The sequence below is a fragment of the Doryrhamphus excisus genome, chromosome 15 (genome assembly GCF_030265055.1).
Source record: "Doryrhamphus excisus isolate RoL2022-K1 chromosome 15, RoL_Dexc_1.0, whole genome shotgun sequence".
NCBI classification, from domain to species: domain Eukaryota; kingdom Metazoa; phylum Chordata; class Actinopteri; order Syngnathiformes; family Syngnathidae; genus Doryrhamphus; species Doryrhamphus excisus.
In genome coordinates this window covers 11,382,539-11,401,801 of record NC_080480.1, presented here as the reverse complement: position 1 = coordinate 11,401,801, position 19,263 = coordinate 11,382,539, and the positions used below count along the sequence as shown (strand labels likewise).

The 19,263-nt window shown below is 43.4% G+C and overlaps 2 protein-coding genes across 4 annotated transcripts in view; one reads left to right on the top strand and one right to left on the bottom strand.

Annotated features, from left to right (window-relative positions):
• Positions 1-764: 764 nt before the first annotated feature.
• Positions 765-17,858, top strand: srebf1 (sterol regulatory element binding transcription factor 1). The gene is made up of 19 exons (XM_058048994.1): positions 765-1,101; positions 2,438-3,019; positions 3,546-3,721; positions 3,793-3,888; positions 3,965-4,183; positions 4,889-5,003; positions 5,191-5,348; positions 6,524-6,740; positions 6,962-7,146; positions 7,414-7,675; positions 7,779-7,945; positions 8,498-8,666; positions 8,747-8,855; positions 10,379-10,488; positions 12,346-12,478; positions 12,566-12,731; positions 14,083-14,301; positions 14,739-14,850; positions 14,995-17,858. Exons 1-19 carry the CDS (start codon positions 996-998, stop codon positions 15,213-15,215), a joined length of 3,522 nt encoding a protein of 1,173 aa, XP_057904977.1. The 5' UTR covers positions 765-995; the 3' UTR covers positions 15,216-17,858.
• LOC131103077 (retinoic acid-induced protein 1) overlaps positions 17,485-19,263 on the bottom strand; it is a 66,265-nt gene continuing 64,486 nt past the window's right edge. For all 3 annotated transcript variants that reach the window (XM_058048985.1, XM_058048986.1, XM_058048984.1), the window contains one exon: positions 17,485-19,032. In XM_058048985.1, coding sequence (XP_057904968.1) covers positions 19,024-19,032 — 9 coding nt within the window. In that variant the 3' untranslated portion in view covers positions 17,485-19,023. The remainder of the gene's footprint in view (positions 19,033-19,263) is intronic.

Here is a 19,263-nt window from a genome sequence, read left to right as displayed (position 1 = left end):
TGGGAGATTTACTACAAAGCTTTGAAAACACTCGTCGGTGTTACTCTAGGTCAGTGACCTATTTCCCCATCATGCCTCAATAGAGCTGCGCTTTTGTGTATATGCGCCACAATATAGGTTATATTTACTCAACGGCCTTATCTTCTGTTGTTTACATTATCCAACCACTGTGATGCATCCGGAAAAATGCATCATATGCTTAATGTTACACTTAACAGTAGTATTTTTTTTAAATAAACGCAATTAAATTTTAATTTCACTTTCTTAATGTGTGACAATGTAGGGTATTTCATTGCAGAGAAACACATGATGTAATCCCAGACTCACATTTGTGACGTTATATCACCCCACTCCGCTTTCTCGCTTCCTATTGGTCGGTTTTACTGGTTCTACAGGAGGAGCCGCCTCTGCGATTCGAACAAGCTTGACTTTTATTTCCATTTCCACACTCGCTTCCTATTGGCTCTTAGGGGACAAGCCCACGACATAACCGCGCGTCCCTCTGTAAACTGTAGTTTTAACAATTTGGCACGAAATCGTTCAGCCGAAACATTTGGGTTATCAATACAGATTATGTAACCCACATTTAAACTATTTGTGACACTATATCACATTCCTGTATAGTATTAAATGTAATATTCTCTCACGCGACAATCATAACAAGGCGAGAGTGGCTGAACGCAAAAGTCATTTCTTTGCGAGCTCTGTGATTGGCTGGGAGACCTGTCCGTCATTATCAAGCGGGCGGGTGCGCTTGGCAAGCATCGTAAGCATGTTAGTACTGAATGGGCTCTTCAGTGTTTAGCTTGACAAGTTTTCCTGAACAGTCATGGGGGTAGCAGACGGGAGTTAGCTGACAGATCGACACTAAAAGTTCTCAGAAGCCTGTTTTGGGAATGCTTTGTCAAATGTAGTCACCTGAGAATCTGAAGATTGGAAGATTTTTTTAAAAAAATAGCTTTCTGCATAGGACAACCAGACACAACAGCTAAGCGATGAACAACCTGTCATTTGACGATTCTTCTTTGGATAATCTGGATCCAACGCTGTCGCTCAATGATCCTAATGATATTGACACGGCCCTTCTAAACGACATTGATGGTAAGAAAATATTTAACAAGCTAAATTTGGGCAGGCTTACTAAGCATGCACACTGCTGTCATACCGGCGATCACTGCTAATTCAGTATAATAGTTTTTTAAATACATTTTGCATATCACAGAGTGAAATTGTAATCCTTTGTAACATGCAGCGTTTACTTTATCTTAATTTGTCACCGGTGCACCGTTGTCTCGTTTAGCTAGGTACGTTGTTTTCCAATTACAAATATAATTTTAAGGCGTTTTATAGTGCTTGTAATAGTTAAAAATGTGTACATGCTTACATGGAACGTGTAAATTGTACGATATAAGCAACCGGAGTGGATTTAAAGAACGGATAAACCATAATACTGTTCAACAAGCGAGGCTAACGTGATCGACCCGCCCACAGCTAGCGAGCTAGCCACCCCGACGGAGGTTACTGTCGTTCATTCCTCCTCTCTGGGTTCACGATGCCTCATTTAACCGGGATAGCTTGAACTTCCAGTATATGCCCACAAAAGCTACTCATTTGTCATATGTCTAATGTTAATGTATAGCTAACTGCGTCAACATGTATGGATGTGTTGTTTTAAAAACGTTCGATTACCGCTATTTAAAAAATCGTGTACACCCTAAATTATTATTTAAACATTCAAAGTCTTTGTTATTGATCGATGCCTCTTGTTACGGTTGCATACAAGTTTAAAGTAATAAAAGTTGCAGTAGCTTGTAGACATGACTGGTGTTTTTGCTGGTCACACATTTGACCGAAAGTAACCCCTTCCGGTGAGGTTGCCCTCCCTTTCCAGTTTTCTGCCAGACGCGCTCTGATTGGTCAGGAGCGATCACCTCATCCAAAACATTGCTTTACAAACCGCAACGATGCACAATTATTCACACAAATAATAATACTAATATCTGTATTTGTAAAAAAAAAATAAAATACATTTGTTATAAAAATGTAAATACCGTTATTCTGTTTTGTTTTGCTTTTCTTTTTACAAATTCTGGTAATGTCACGCTCTATTAATCACATACTTATTTACTTGAATTATCATTTTGTTATTAGTCATTATATTATTATCCGTTTTGTATATTATTATCCTACTATCTTAATCTTACTTTTTCATTCTTTATTTACTTCTTGTTTGTGTATATGTACAGTGAGAGCTATTTTAACCAGTCAATTTCCTTGTTTGTGGGAGTATACTAGGCCAATAAAGCCAATTCTGATTTTAATTAGGGCTATTTTTTGCTGTTCCATAATTAAATTTCAGTATGCAAATCTTGTTTTAGTCTTGCTATCTTAATTGCTTCCATTAGGTAATTGGTTCCTCATTGTTTTTTTTTTCCAGATATGCTCCAGCTTCTTAACAACCAGGAAGTGGAATTTGAACTCTTTGATAACCCTCCATACACCGCACCTGCCACCAGTCTGGACCTTTCCTCTATTCCACAGTCTGTCACGTCGTCCACCACCCTTCCCACCACAACCACACGTCCATCCTCTTCGTCGTCCATCTTAAGCAGCAGCCCCCATCTGGATGCACTCCTTGGTCCTCCTATCACCCGCAGCTCATCCTCCCCGGATAAAGCCTTCCAGCACATTACTTTTCAACAGTCCCCCCTGGCTCAGGTGTCCAGCTCCATCCCACGGCAACAACAGCAACAGCAGGTGGCATCCCCCCCGCAAGCTCAGAGTCTCAGACAGCCTAAAGTGGAACCTTCTCAACCCATTCTGGCTCAGTCTGCAGCTCTCCAAGGAGCTTCATCTCATGGAACACCTCTACCAAACCCTGCGTTTAGCGCTACAAGCGCCAAACCTTTCACCTCCCCGGTACCTCAGCCGCAACCTCAGGCTCAGGCTCAGCCTCCAAACCCACCACAGACGCAACTTCAGACCCAGACTCTGAACAGAGTACACAACAACTACATTGGTATGTACAATCATGTACTATGTGATTATTTTTGTTTTAATCCAGTAACTGTACAGTTGTCATTTGCAGCCCATTCCCTACTCGCGTGTAGTAAAACTATAAAATACATATACAGTACATATATTTTGTTTCATTTTTTTGTACATTCCCAACAACATCAAATGGATTAAAACATTTTAAATGTAAATCAGACATACATTCATCAGACTTGGCTCAATTTCTCTTGCATGGAGATGTAACTGAATCTGTTCTGATAGCAACTTGGGTGGACATTTTATTAAGCAGTAGTGCAATCAGTAAAAAGCTGAAAGAAACAAACAAAAAAAAGCACTGATTTCAACTGATGGACAGAAATAAAAAGTTGAAAGTACTGCCCTGACCTACTGTTGCCCTGCCCTAGTAACACTGATAAGACAAAGGTGACTGAATTTGCTTCCTCATAATTAGATAGCGGTTCACCTAGTGGTCTACAAACCTTTAACCATTAACTTCTTAACATCTGATACCTTCCTCACTTCCTCACCAGCGACCAGCCCGGGCAAAGTGAGCCAACCTGTTGCCGCCTTGTCCTCTTCACCTCCTCATGTTCAGCCGGTGGCCATTCAGACTCAGCTGCAAGGGCTGACTGCCGCCTCTCCTTTGTTGGCAACGTCGGGAAGCCCACCGGCTCAGACCCTCACGCCTCATGTACAGCAAGTACCTGTAAGTGCATAAGAGGATGGAAATACACTTAAATAGATATATACCTGAGGAATAACAGCAATTTTTCTCAGGTGTTACTGCAACCACAGTTTATCAAAGCTGAATCTCTGCTGTTGACCTCCACCTCCCTGGCCACTACTACGCCAGTTCAGAGCACATCACTGCAGGTAAAGCATCTCATGGTCGCGTTAATTAACCCTTTTGTGCATCTTTGAACATCTTTGATATATATATTTTTTTCAGGCTTTTGTCGGCGGGGGCACCTTTTTAACAACCGTGCCGGTCGTGGTGGATCCCGAGAAGCTGCCCATTAACCGCATCATCAACAACGGCAAGAACAACGTCCTCCCAGCGAAGGGAGAGAAGCGCACGGCTCACAATGCCATCGAGAAGCGCTACCGCTCGTCAATCAACGATAAAATCAATGAGCTCAAAGACTTGGTGGCGGGCACTGAGGCCAAGGTGGGTTATCTTGTAGCTTAACATATGTGGTAGGCAAAACATATATTTGACCCCTGGTGTGCATTTGGGTTTGTTATCATGTTGAAAAACTGCCATGTAGCCCAGTTTCCAAGTGATGAGATCATAATCTGCTCCAGAATTTTAAGCTTTCCTCAATGAACTGTACCTCACAATTTCCGGCAGCTCCCTCAATTGGTTCCAGACCTGACCACTAGAAGTGAATTTTTGCAAACTAGGGACACAAGAGACGGCTGCTGCTTTTAATTCAACTAGCTGGTCTCTAATTTATTTCTTCTAAACTTAAAGTGTTTCAAATGGAGTGGGAAAGAAGGACAAAATAAGAAGTAAAAAAATGTACCACTTCCACACCGAATGGGAGGAGAACCTGTTTTCACGCCATAGCTGGGTGTGAAGGTAATGTAATGTCTCATCAATGTAACGTCGATCATAATTGGCCATAGTAAACCATAAAACAACGATCATTTACAAATTCATACATTTTTGAAAAACTGCAGTATAGTGAGGAAAAATGTTCGAACCGCGATGTGACATTGTAGCGTGTTTCGCAGTGCTCTATTCAGCGTTTAAACCTGACATCAGTCACCACCATCAGGCGCTGTCTTTCTATAGTATTATTCAACAATAATGCCTGTAAACAACCTAATACAGAAGATTAATGGCTGCTTTTTTTCGTCTGTGCCCCAGCTCAATAAGTCTGCAGTGCTGAGGAAAGCCATCGACTACATCCGTTACATGCAACAAACCAACCAGAAGCTCAAACGAGAGAACATGGCGCTTAAAATGGCTGTCCAGAACAACAGTACGTGCTCCTCTCCGCCCCATTTCCTTCATTTTGAGCTTCACTGCAATTTACAGAAGATGACCTTTTCATGATGAGTGTCAAGTGAAAGCTCTTCTAATAACATCTCCATCAAGGGACCATTTGAGCATTTGATAACGTGCTGATTGACTCTTGAACTTTGCATTCTCCCTCATCTTTTCTGCAGAGTCTCTCAAGGACCTCGTCGCCATGGAGGTGGATGGACCAGCTGATGTGAAGGCGGAGCTGCCTACCCCACCGGCATCTGACGTGGGCTCTCCCACTTCCTTCTCACATTGTGGAAGTGACTCCGAACCCGACAGTCCAATGGGGGAAGATACTAAGGTAAGGGATCTCACATTTCGGCAAATGTATTATTATTATTATATGATGATTATTATTATTATATATCTGACAGACACACAACTAAATATGTTGCAGTGTTTTCCACTACAATTTGTTTTTAACATGGAATTTTTTTGTTCTTAAATGCTCAACCCAAAATGATCTCTGCCAGCTTTTCTCTCTCACTCGAGACATTTGCATGAATTCATAAGCAGCCTAGGCAATAATGGAGCAGCAGCCATGCACAGCAAAAAACCCACAGAAACTATAACAAATTTTGCCCTGCTCCAGTGTATGTCGTGTGCAAAAATATATACATGTCGTCTGCACACACTACTGTACGACTACTTTTTTGAACCCTGCACCTAATCTATTTCTAAACTCTAATCTTATGACATCTTCTTTACTTCAGAACTACTACAAAAATACTGTGCCCCTCACCAGTCTGTGAGGAAACGGTAGCTCTTTCTTTGGCAGGAGCCAATCACCATCAATCAGCTTGTCAACCCATTGGAAATTGCAGGAGGTCATTATATGTTGCAGTATCACAATATAACAGCGTCATCTTACAAAGAACACTAAACTCATCACACAGCGACTTAACACTGAAAGATATACCTGAAAAATATACAAACATGAACAAGTACGATTTTAGAATGGAGGGAGGGCGGGGGGGGGGGGGGGGTGGGGGTGTTAAGTTTTCCCTTATATTGCATTGCATCTGAGCAACGCATTCATTCATTGCAATGGTTTCAGATGCTTTGGTGGACAGAGGCAGCATAGCTGTACCATTCATCCATTCATTTTCTATGCCGCTTCCTGTCCAATTAAATATTTGCTCAGATGAAATGTGTTATGGAAAAACGTTAAAATGTTTTTGTTGGTACATGTTTGTGTATTTATTAGGTATAGCTTTTAGTATTAAGTTCCTTTGTGATGCGTTTAGCTTTCTATATATAGCGTTATATATTATATACTCGTAGCTTTTATTATTTAAGAGCGTGTGCTAACCTGCGGTCTTGCACAAGTGCTTCTCTTATTATACAGAATTGAAGATTTTAATCTAAATCTCCCCCTCAGGATTTATCGATAAATCACACTGGCAGGGTATACACGAGAGTACTTTTACTGTGTAAAATTTTAATCACTTTCCACCTGACCTTGTGTTCCACCAGCCAAACTTGGGCACGTTGGACCAGTCGTCATCGTCAGGCAGCGGCGCCGGCGGCATGTTGGACCGCTCCCGCATGGCGCTGTGTGCCTTCACTTTCCTCTTCCTTTCCCTCAACCCCTTGGCTACCCTGCTCTGCTCGTCCGGCAGCAGTTCGGCTAGTAGTGCTGCTAGCGCACCCCACCATGCGGGCAGGAATGTCCTGGGCTTGGACGTAGCAGGTACAAATGTGCAGGAGAACTGCATCACACGTTTTGTTATGTCATGACCTGAGAGTAATAAACAGTGACACTGCATGGGAAAGATTATAGTATTATAGAGTAATATTATGCTGTTTTGTACCTGTCAATTACTGCAGAGGCCGCCATCTTAGAAAATACCATCCGTGTCATACTGTTTCATCAAATATACCTTCGTTCACAAAAATGTCCTTTCTTTGTAGCTGACTCGTGGGGCTGGATGGATTGGATGCTACCGACGATACTGGTGTGGCTTCTGAATGGCATCTTGGTGTCGGGAGTTCTGATCCGACTCTTGGTGTACGGAGAGCCTGTAACCAGACCTCATTCTGGATCATCAGTCTTATTCTGGAGGCACCGCAAGCAGGCAGACCTGGACCTGGCAAGAGTATGTTACAAGATTTCACGTTCACGACAAAAAAACTTGTGGGCTCTAGGCCTGGGAGGATAATTAATAAATGAATTACACAATAATGACTGATAATTTTGCCGGCTTCAATACATGGCCATGTGCATGTGTGTCTGTTTTCCTCGTCTCTTGCCTCCAAGCAGGCAGGAAGAGGGTTCACTCTGTGTAAGGGTTTCAGAAAAATCTCCCCTCCAGACATGCTCTTGGTGGCCTTTAATCCGTTTTTTTTTTTCATTTGCTTCACAGGGAGATTTTGCCCAGGCCAGTCAGAACCTCTGGACTTGCCTCAAAGCTCTCGGTCGTCCCTTACCAACCTCCCAAATGGATTTGGCCTGTGCCGTGCTGTGGTCCCTCCTCCGCTTCTGCCTCCAGCGCCTCTGGGTGGGCCGCTGGCTGGCAGCCAGGGCTGGAGGGCTGCGATCTGATCGCCCCCTGCAGGAGGATGCTTGTAAAAGCAGCCGGGACGCCGCTCTCGTCTACCACCGTCTGCACCAGCTACACATGACAGGTCTGTTTCACCATGCAGGGCGCTCTATTGATGTGACACCATCTAAGTAGATTTAAGGGTGTATTGCAATATTGATTCTCCTGTCTTATACCGTCACATGCAGGTAAGCTGAACGGTAGCCATCTGTCAGCCGTGCACATGGCTCTTAGCGCAGTGAACCTGGCAGAGTGCGCTGGATCCTGTCTGCCTGTCGCCTCGCTGGCTGAGGTCTACGTCTCGGCAGCGCTCAGAGTCAAAGCCAGCCTGCCAAGGATCCTACACTTCACCTCTGTACGTGCCCTTTCAGTCAGCATTCATTCGTTGATCTTACGCGAATGTCAGCAAGATTTTGCGTGGATGCTTGTCACATTTTGTGTAGCTGCAGTTTTTAAAGGCACGTCTGCACGAAAGCGGGTATTTTTTCTTTTAAAGGGCAGATTTTTCTCTGCTAGTTTTGCCCTTTTGTCCACACGCGAATCGAACTGAAAACAAAAACTGGTTTTGATTTGAGAGTTTTTTTTTTGTCTCATCCCTATTAAATAACTGTGCTCATTTATAATTTAAACAAACAATATTTGTATATTTACACTTGCAGTACCAGTCAAAAGTGGTGAAAAAAGGAAGTAATTGGACATTTCCTTCGTGACTACATGCCATAAGTGTTCCAATTAACGGCTCTGTTGTGCCTGGTCTACAAAGACAACCATCACAGTCTCTAATTAGCAGTGGGTCAAAAGCTGCTGCGGCTGTAGGAAACCTCCTTCTGTAGTTTTGTTTCTGTATTTTTAATGAGCTCCATAAGATGACATTTTTGGTGTTTTTTTTTTCTTTTGTTTTATATAGCGGGTTTTCCTGAGTAGTGCACGCCAGGAGTGCCTGTCAACCAGTGGCAGCGTACCGCCAGCTATGCAGTGGTTGTGTGACCCTCTCGGCCACCGCTTCTTCGTGGATGGAGATTGGGCCATTCGCAGCATCCCGAAAGAGAGCATCTACAGCCAGGCAGGCAATACAGGTGACAAGAGGATCCATGTAATGTGTGTGTGTTGATAAATGGACTCCTGTTGTTAATGGTTGTTTAATGTATCCCTATAGTGGACCCTCTGGCTCAGGTGACGCAAGCATTCAGAGAACACCTGCTGGAGAAGGCTCTTTATTGTGTGGCCCAGCCCAAAGGGGAGAAAAGCCCAAGCCATGGCGAGGGGTGAATAAAACATCCACACACATCTCTTTTTGTTAGCCATTATCACTATAAATGTGAATTCGCAAAATGGACTATATGGACTGTTGCACAGAGGGCTGCATACTGAAAAATCAAAGAATTCAAGGGGGCCACTTTGATGTTTTCATACATTTTATTTTGTATAAAGGCTGAAATATGTATATATATGCCACTAATCCTCACTAGGGTTGCGTATAGGCTGGAGCCTATCACAGCTGACTTTGGCCGAGTGGCAGGGTACACCATGGAAAAATCACAGGGCACATATAGACAACTATTCACACTTACGTTCACACCTATGGACAATTTGGAGTCACCAGGCCCCCTGGCCGTGCTTTGGACACACCTAGCCTAGATGCTACCAGAGATATATCATCTTAATCCATCTGTCACTGTTTTTCCAAATGGGCCCAATCATTCATTCATTAATTTTCTACCGCTTATCCTCACAAGGGTCTTGGGGGTGCTGGAGCCTATCCCAGCTGTCCTCAGGCAAGAGGCGGGGTACACCCTGTACTGGTTGCCAGCCAATCACAGGGCACATATAGACAAACAACCATTCACACTCACATTCATACCTATGGACAATTTGGAGTCGCCAATTAACCTAGCATGTTTTTGGAATGTGGGAGGAAATCGGAGTACCCGGAGAAAACCCACGCATGCACGGGGATCTTAACATTACCCTAATATTGGATGAAGTCAGCCATAGCATGGTCTGACATGATAGAGTGGAAAAAAAGGTATCCTCCCATTCTGTGTGGAAGTGGTAAGTTGTGGGCTTCTTAAGTTTAGAAGAAATATGAGAGCAACTGGTTAGCTTGCTAGTTAGCAGCTGTCTTGAGTCCCTGCAGCATAATAGTTGTGCAATGTGTTGTCTACACAGCCATAATAATGTTAAAAAACGTATTTAGAATGTCGTTTTCTATGCTCTTTAGTACAAAAATATTCAATTTTTTAACATCGAATCCTGTATTGTAGCCGAGTCTGGAACCATTCATTCGTTCAATTTCTACTGCTTACCCTCACGAGGATCGTGGGGGTGCTGGAGCCTATCCCAGCTGTCTTTGGTCCAGAGGCGGGATACAACCTGGACTGGTCACCAGCCAATCACAGGGCACATACAGACAAACAACCATTCACACTCACATTCATACCTATGGACAAGTTGGAGTCGCCAATTAACCTAGCATGTTTTTGGAATGTGGGAGGAAACCGGAGTACCCGGAGAAAACCCACACATGCACGGGGAGAACATGCAAACTCCACACAGAGATGGCCAAGGGTGGAATTGAACTTGGGGTCTCCTAGCTGTGAGGCCTGCGTGCTAACCACATGCAGCCTTAATGGATAAGCGGCATAGAAAATGGATTGGATGGTTGGGTGGATGTATATTAGATCCTATCTGTTTGCCAGCAAGCCTTCAAAAATGATCGAACAACACCTTCAAATTCAATAAGCTGCGTATACATATTTGAAAAATGAAATATGTATTTTGCCCTCAGGGAGTATGCTGATGCCCTGGAGTATCTGCAGCTGCTGATTAGGGCATCTGATGCAGCTGGTGCCACATCCCAATCCTTTGCTATTGGCTCCAACATGGCGACTGTGACGGGTATGTATCTGATGCACCCACATGTGTAGTCTACGTAATAATGATACATTTATTTAATGCTTTTGTTATCATTATAAGTCGCTTTTATTCTATCATTGCTGAAAACATTGTTGTGGCTTTTCCAGCTCTCAATCTTCACTCCAACTCTTCCGGTTTCCTTCATATTCCTAATAGAAGCAGCAAGCTAAAGTTGATTTTCACATTACGGAGATTGAGTGGCCCGATTTTCTTTGGGCTGACTTCCACCCTCCCACCGATTCGCTTTGTACTTACTGATCGCTCATCTGAGCAAAAAAAAGGCGGGGGCTCGCCAAACGGGAGGCATCCACTGGATTGCTTCATCTATCTTCAGTGCTGTCAAATCAGTGATCACCTTGAGAGAGGAGGGAGGGTGGGATGGCGAAGGCATGGCTGGGATTTTTAATAGCGGGCTTTTCTTGGCACCGGGTCAGTGTTAGAATTCTGTGTGTGTTAGCACTGTGTAAATTAGAAAGGAAGTACCTTTCTCTCATAACATACTCGTCAAAATGGTATCATCATGTCCTCATCATGTTGTAAGTTTACCACAGGGCTCTGACAGATTGATTCAGAGGTCAAACACAGATGGCGCAAGGTGGTAGTATTAATAAATAACCGGTGGGAGGAATCATGGCGTTAATTAGCACATATGTATCTTTTGCACGTATACCTTCCTATACACAAGAAAGCACACAGAAGGCTTTGGCTGTGTGGATTATTTGGGGTTTTTATATTTATTTCTGCTGCACGGCGGATGAGTGGTTAGCACGCAGGCCTCACAGCTAGGAGTTTGATTCCACCCTCGGCCATCTCTGTGTGGAGTTTGCATGTTTTCCCCTTGCATGCATGGGTTTTCTCGGCATACTCTGGTTTCCTCCCACATTCCAAAAACATGCTAGGCTAATTAGCAACTCCAAATTGTCCATAGGTATGAATGTGAGTGTGAATGGTTGTTTGTCTGTATGTGCTCTGTGATTGGCTGGCCACCAGTCCAGGTTGTATCGACAGCTGAGATAGGCTCCAGCGATCCTCGTGAGGATAAGCGGGAGAAAGGATTCGATGTTAATAAATTGAATATTTTTGTACTAAAGAGCATAGAAAACGACATTCTAAATAGTTTTTTAACATTATTATGGCCGTGTAGACAACACATTGCATAACTATTATGCTGCAGGGACTCAAGACAGCTGCTAACTAGCCAGCTAACCAGTTGCTCTCATATTTCTTCTAAACTTAAGAAGCCCACAACTTACCACTTCCACACAGAATGGGAGGAGACCTTTTTTCCACTCTATCATGTCAGACCATGCCATGGCTGACTTCATCCAATATTAGGGTAATGTTATGTAAGATCCCTGTGCATGCGTGGGTTTTCTCGGCATACTCCGGTTTCCTCCCACATTCCAAAAACATGCTAGGCTAATTAGTGACTCCAAATTGTCCATAGGTATGAATGTGAGTGTGAATGGTTGTTTGTCTATATGTGCCCTGTGATTGGCTGGCTGGCGACCAGTCCAGGGTGTACCCCGCCTCTTGCCTGAGGACAGCTGGGATAGGCTCCAGCACCCCCGCAACCCTCGTTGCGGTAGAAAATGAATGAATTAATGAATGAATATTTATTTCTATTATGCAAGGTTGGGTGGTTATCATTAATAACAGGCAGAAGGAACAATCACATGAGTCATTTGTTGCACTGGCGTTTGACTTTGTGAATTAATTCTAGTCTCTTATTTTTTTTTATTGTGTAAGCTCGCTGTTATTAATAACTAGCAAGAATTTGGACGGAGTGTATTTACTCTCGATATTCAAGTATCTTTATCCTGGACCTTTATCTTCTAGGCTGTGACCCCCACTCCAAGTGGTGGTCCTCTGTCACCGTGGTGATCATCAACTGGCTCCAAGGCGACGACACGGCTGCGGAGAGGCTGTACCCAACAGTGGAGCACCTGCCGCGCACGCTGCAGAACGTGGAGTGAGTCTTAAGCTTGGCGTCTCCCTCGGCATGATGACGTACTGCACGTACACATACACGCTGACCTGCATCCTCTACCTCTGTCAGGAGCCTCCTGCCTACGGCTTGTCTCAACACGTTCCGAGCCGTGCGGGCTCTGCTGTCCAAGCCGGAGAACTGCCAGCTAAGTCTGAGCCACAGCGACAGGGCCAGTGCCCTCCTTCGAGATAGCCTCAATCTGGGCCCGCACTCCCACAGCTCCAGTTTAGACAAGGTACACACACACAAGCGTGCACATTTGTTTCCCATAAACGCCGTTGCTGCTTATCACCCCTTTGTGGGCACTCTGGCCTTAAATAAAATAGATAAAACATGCTCAAGCATGCATGCAAAATACACAGTGACAGATGTGCGTACATGAGGTGGCAAACACAGGAAATTGCCTGCACAAATGCAGCATCACTCACACTAATACACACGCTCTGTAATACAAAGTCACACAGGCAAGTCTTGTGTGTGTTTTCACGGCCTGAGCTGTGGTGCATTGTAGTTGCATTGCATGTGTGTCAGGCGAGTGCAATGTTCCTGCAGTGCAACACAGAGCTGAGCCTCCAACAGCCACACACTTTTAAGTTATGCTTGGAACCACATCAGGGCTCTACATTAAAAACAAAAATGACTTGCCCATGGGGAATCCTTAAGGTGAGAATTACTTGCCCGAACTTGCCCCATGTAAAATGAAAAGACTGCCATAATGATATCATATATCAATATATGCTGATAATTCATCAGATAATAGTACTGACACATTGTATTTGGAGGAATGTCTGAAAAATTGCGGAGATGTATGTTAACATAGCATGCCATACTACCTTACACATGGTAGTCGTAGTAAGCAGTGATATTTATAAGTTGTGCACCACAATGAAACATTATTGAATAGACACATTTGTGTACTAGTAAAGTGTTTTTAATCCAGAAAAAAATGCTCATTTGTGAAGCAAAGGTGAGAAAAATACAGAGAAATGGAAGCGCTAGATTTTGTAGCTTGTGCAAAATCAGCACTTGGTATTGGATCTAATCGGTGGTGTTTCATTGTGACCACTTCAAATTGTCACAGCAATGTGATTCACTCACCTGTGCCATCATTTGATTGGCTGCCGCTAATAAAATACTTGTTTAGGAGGCACTGGTTCATCACTTTTTGCTGTTTTCCTTCAGAATTAGACGATGTTGGCAGGGACGCCATGATAGATGTTTTTGTAGTCAAACGATAGCTGATTGGTTGATAGCGAACAAGAACGGGTGTGGGTAAAACGCGGACCGTGGTCTAAATAAACGATTCTGATTGGTCCATTTCAAGATTTGCAAGCATTGGTTTGCAAATTACCACGGGAATTACGCAGTCCGTGTTTTACCAACACCCAACAAGAACCGCTTTAAAAAAAAAGTCTTGGCAGTACGGAATGCCAAAGTGCACTTGCCCGACGGGAATATCACTGATTGGTTTTACTTGCCCCGGGCCATCGGTACATCGTTATTGTCGAGCCCTGCACATCTATACGTTTTGGGTTTTTTTTTTTTTGTTTGTTTCAATGTTTAACCACTACACATTTATCTCCAAGGTTGTCCAATTGCTGCTGTGTGACCTGCTGTTGGTGATGAGGACCAACGTGTGGCGTCTTCAGCAGCAGGGGCTCAATGCCGCTGGATTTGGATCAGCGGGCCCTGGCACAGGTCCCGTGGGAGTCCAACAGGCCTCGGCGCCGGAGCTTCAGGGCTTTCAGCAAGATCTCAGCTCACTACGCAAGCTGGCTCAGAGCTTTAGGCCGGCCATGCGAAGAGTATGTAGAAGCTCTTTATTCTTTTTGCATTTTTTGTTTTGTTAGTGAGCTGCATTAAGGAAACACTACTTCATGAAGAAGGAAGGAACATGCATGATTCCATATTTTCAGTGCATGTGGAGGAGGTGGGTATCTGAAGCTGTGACTGCTGCGCTATTTATAGTAGCGTTTTTCTGCTTCTCAAATCAAAAGTAGCAGTTCGGGGCAATGGCTGACATGTTAACCTTCATGGTGTGTCGACTTTGTCCTCCGTAGCCTCAAGTTTTTCTTTGTAAGTTTAGCAGCCAGGTTACACACCCACACACACACACACATATACACACACATACACGCAGCTTAGCAGAGTGTTTAGCCCTGCTGCTCGGCTGCAAAGCCGAATGTTTTCATATGAGTCATCACTTTCATCCCTCCTCTTTTCTCATCCCTCTCTCTTGCAGTTGTTCCTCCACGAAGCCACAGCCAGGCTGATGGCGGGGGCCAGTCCCACGCGCACACATCAGCTCCTGGACCGCTCATTGCGACGCAGGGCGACACCCGGAGCAAAGACAGGTGTGTGGTGTTGAGTTATTGCTTATTACGCAATACTTTTTTAGCTCTGCAGCTAATTTTTTTCAGTAAATTTTTCGATATTGTTGATGAATATTATTAGCCAAATTGTTAATTTTTACAAATAACGTCCTTCTCTGACCGCAGAGGAAAGCGAAATGCGCCCGGGCCAGCGTGAGCAGGCGGAGGCGGTGATGCTGGCGTGCCGCTACCTTCCCCCGTCCTTCCTCTCGGCCCCCGGCCAGCGGGTGGGCATGCTGGCCGACGCCGCCCGCACTCTGGAGAAACTTGGAGACAAGAGGACCCTCCACGACTGCCAGCAAATGATCATCAAGCTCGGCAGCGGGACCACCGTCACCAACAGCTAAGAGACCGAGGGACAAGTACACTTGGATGGCAGGTTCTCATATCAAACTGACCACACTGACTTGTATTTCTCTCTTGGCAACAGCCCCCCCCCCCCACACAGAGAAGGCACTTATTCAGGTCGTACCATCTAGGAAGTAGTTTTCTCTTTTTAGTATGAATCCATTGCAGTGCTGCAGTTGACCACAGAGAGGCGCCATCACATACCCTCTGTGGATGTACAGCTGAATGACAGAGTATGTGAGAGAGTGATTTTTTATTTTTTGAGGGGGAGGGGGGGTGACCGCATTTGGTCAATCTGCACTAGGCCGATGAGGCTAATTTCAATGAGATATATATATAATACGGCTTTATGAGGTTACTTTCATAGTTTTACTGATCTGTACATATTATTATGTATTTATAATCTGTATGAATTTTGATTCAGCAGTATTTTTACATACGTGAGAAGGACAAATGTTTTTTTTTCGTTATTCAAACGGCTTCCGAGATGTTCGCATGTTTAGAAATGGCGTCAAAGTCGTCAAGGTGACATTTCGCTGACCTTTTGCAAATGTTGCTATTATCAGCTGTCAGCTGTGTCAGTCGTAGCAACTCTGCAGGCTAACATGTCAAATATTACACAACAGAACGCTCAGCTTCTCTTGGTCGTGGCTGTTTGGTGTCTTCACCACCATTTGTCTTAGAAGTGTGTAAAATGTGTGTAAAATATTATTTAGGCATTTTCTGTGTTTTTGTTGCAGGAGCTATTAGTATGTTTTGAAACCGTTGTGTGTGGGTCCTAACATACTTTCATCTACATGTTCCTTCATGTAAATATTAAAAACACTTTTTAAAGAAGATTTTGGGGTTTCATGATTGCGTACTAGGAGAAAATTACTGTTGATTAATTTAATAGAATAAATTAGTCCTTTCAAAATATAGTTTTTATGCCAAAATTATATATATTTATTGTTTTAATGTTGTGGTTAGCGTGTAGGACACACAGCTGGGAGACTCTGGTTCGATTCCCTGCTTGGGTTCTCCCTGTACGTGCATGGGTTTTCTCCTCCCACATTCCAAAAACATGCTAGGTTAATTGGCGACTCCAAATTGCCTATAGGTATGAATGTGAGTGTGAATGGTTGTTTGTCTATATGTGCCCTGTGATTGGCTGGCGACCAGTCCGGGGTGTACCCTGCCTCTCGTCCGAAGACAGCTGGGATAGGCTCCAGCACCCCCACGACCCTCATGAGGATAAGCGGTACAAGAACACGGATGGATGACAAAGATGCATTTGCAAGAAGTGAGTGAGAAACATGAAAAGCAAAACAATTCTGTTTAGAACTACAAATTCACTTTTTTTCTGTTGATTATTTTTGTTGTTTTTGGCAATTTCACAAACAAAACGGCGTGTGCATTTAGATGGCGTAGGGGAGGAGCGATGTGTAACGTCGCAAATAAAAACACAGTATATGTATGGCAAACACTGCATTAAGTAATTGTAATTAAATGATAAATGATATATTTCTAACTAATTTATTTAATGATTTCATGGCTTTTTAAAAATGATTTAAAGACATACAGTATAATATCTGTACAGTATTGTACCTGAGGGGCTGCTGGAGGTCGTCTTTGTGAGGCTGGGTCACAAGAAGCCATGCAGGGGATCCGCCATCATTCCCATCACTGGCAATGCTTCAGGCTTCCCAGCATGCTTTGCGGTACTTTTTTAAAAATAAAAAGTTAACATTGTTGGTTAATTCAATTAAATCCACAACAGAAGTTATCTCAAGACACCCCAATTGTATTATTCCCCATTGAAATTAGTGGTTGCCTTATGTGTTTATTTACCTGTTACATGTTGTGCTGTCGGTCGAGTGGTTAGCGCGCAGACCTCACAGCTAGGAGACCAGGGTTCAATTCCACCCTCGGCCATCTCTGTGTGGAGTTTGCATGTTCTCCCCGTGCATGCGTGGGTTTTCTTCGGGTACTCCGGTTTCCTCCCACATTCCAAAAACATGCTAGGTTAATTGGCGACTCCAAATTGTCCATAGGTATGAATGTGAGTGTGAATGGTTGTTTGTCTATATGTGCCCTGTGATTGGCTGGCAACCAGTCCAGGGTGTACCCCGCCTCTCGCCCGAAGATAGCTGGGATAGGCTCCAGCACCCCCGCGACCCTCGTGAGGATAAGCGGTAGAAAATGAATGAATGAATGTTGTGCTGTCATTTTGTATTGGCCCAGTGATTGTAGTTGCTGCCGTCTTGTGGCACCCCCCCCCCCCCCCCCCCGTTCATTCCTCTGCATGACAAGCTTGCTGTAAGGTCAGTATTGGTTTGTGGGTCGCACCTACTCTCGACTCTGATGTCAAGAATTGCTGCAAAATGTGAAAACATTACATTTGAACCAAAATTATATGGAAAAAAAATCATTTTGGGCGTACTTAATAGTTAGAATCTTTTGTCTTGGTTACAGAAAATGTTATGAAATATGTATTGCACATTGTGCACCATCGAACGGCAGCTTATATTACTGTTTTGCAGCCATAATTATTTAATGGCTTTTTAAATGATGGCATAGTTACATTTAAACTGGCTCCCCAATGTTTTGAACTGTTGTGAAAAAAACAAATAACTAAAAATAAAGAGCAGTCTAAAGCATCATTGGAAGGTGCTGGTATATATATTTTTTTCCAAACATCGTCGGTACAAAAAACATGTCAAACAAAGTGATGCTGTGTCATTTGGAGTCCATGAAAATAAATTAAAGCAAAAAATAAAAATAAAAATAATAGCATGCTCATAACTTAAAACGGGTGATATTTCCCAAAAGAGGATCGATGGATTCTTTTAATATTTTATAAGCAATAACATATTCCATTTTATATAAAATAAACATCTCTAGGAAATACTATACACAATTATTATTAGTACATCACATCTTACATTTAAACAGCATCATCAAATACTTATATACACCATTAAATAATGAGTGGCAGAAAAGAATGAGGCGTTTTTTTTTGTTCTCTTCTTTTTACGCTTGTAAATATGTCACCTGGACCGTTACGTGAGCGGACACCTTGTGCGGGGTGTCGTCACGCAGAGCGGCGCGGTGAGAGGCTACATTGGAGATAAACATGTGGTATGATTCTCTCAACTGGACAGTCATTATACACCATGGCCTTTTTTTTTTTTTTTAACACTGTACAGAAGAGATATGGTGAGATTCTTGTGATGTAAAGATGGTGGTGTCTATTGTACATTGTATTTGTACACTTTTTTTTTGTCATATTTTTTTTGTTCACTATTTATAAGAAGTTTGACATTGATGGCGCGGTGATGTTAATGTACACGTCTTCGTGTTCCAGTTTAGTTTCACATCCAGTGCATGACATCTTGTATTAATGATGCACAGCGTGGCTGTAGAGGGACACTCGTGAATCTCACACACACACACACACACACACACACACACACATCTCTTGGCCTGCAGACAAGGTGGACAGATGGATGCGCCTGTCCAATCGCTGTCAGCCAGGTGTGGGAATATGATAGCAAGCACACACTCCTCACTCTGCATTTCAAACAGCCCAACGATGCTCCGCCGCCTCCCAAATGCACGCAACTGCTCCTTCCTGGGGGGTCCAGTCCAGAACACTTTCCAGAGTCCTTGAGGAGCATCTTGTCTCTTAGTCTTCTCTCCCCGCCCAGAGCTCCACCTCAGGGCGCGTGTCTGTTCATCATCGCCGTTTTTTTTTTATAGGATTAGGTGGCGCTTAGGACGGCGTTTATCTCGCTTGTGAGGTCCCGGTAGTCCACTGGGGTATCTTTACAAATCCTGTACAGAGGAGAAATTGAGTTGAAGTAAAGTAATGTACACTTAGGCAGAGTAATACACATGCTGTAGTAATTATGGTATAGTTCTGCTAGTATTTATAACTCCAACCTTAACGCTAAAATCTAACCTTATGTATTAACGCTGACCTTCAACTAACATCATATCGAACTCTAAATTTAACCCTAGCCTAATCCCTACACCAACTTTAGCCCTAATTAAACCAAAGTCTAA

What these genes read in the sequence shown, in the direction of transcription:
- srebf1 (XM_058048994.1), top strand. Translation starts at nt 996, where the DNA reads ATGAACAACCTGTCATTTGACGATTCTTCTTTGGATAATCTGGATCCA. An exon ending in AATGGCTGTCCAGAACAACA is followed by an intron (nt 5,004 to 5,190) that starts GTACGTGCTCCT and finishes TCTTTTCTGCAG; the next exon opens with AGTCTCTCAAGGACCTCGTC. An exon ending in CAGCCAGGCAGGCAATACAG is followed by an intron (nt 8,667 to 8,746) that starts GTGACAAGAGGA and finishes GTATCCCTATAG; the next exon opens with TGGACCCTCTGGCTCAGGTG.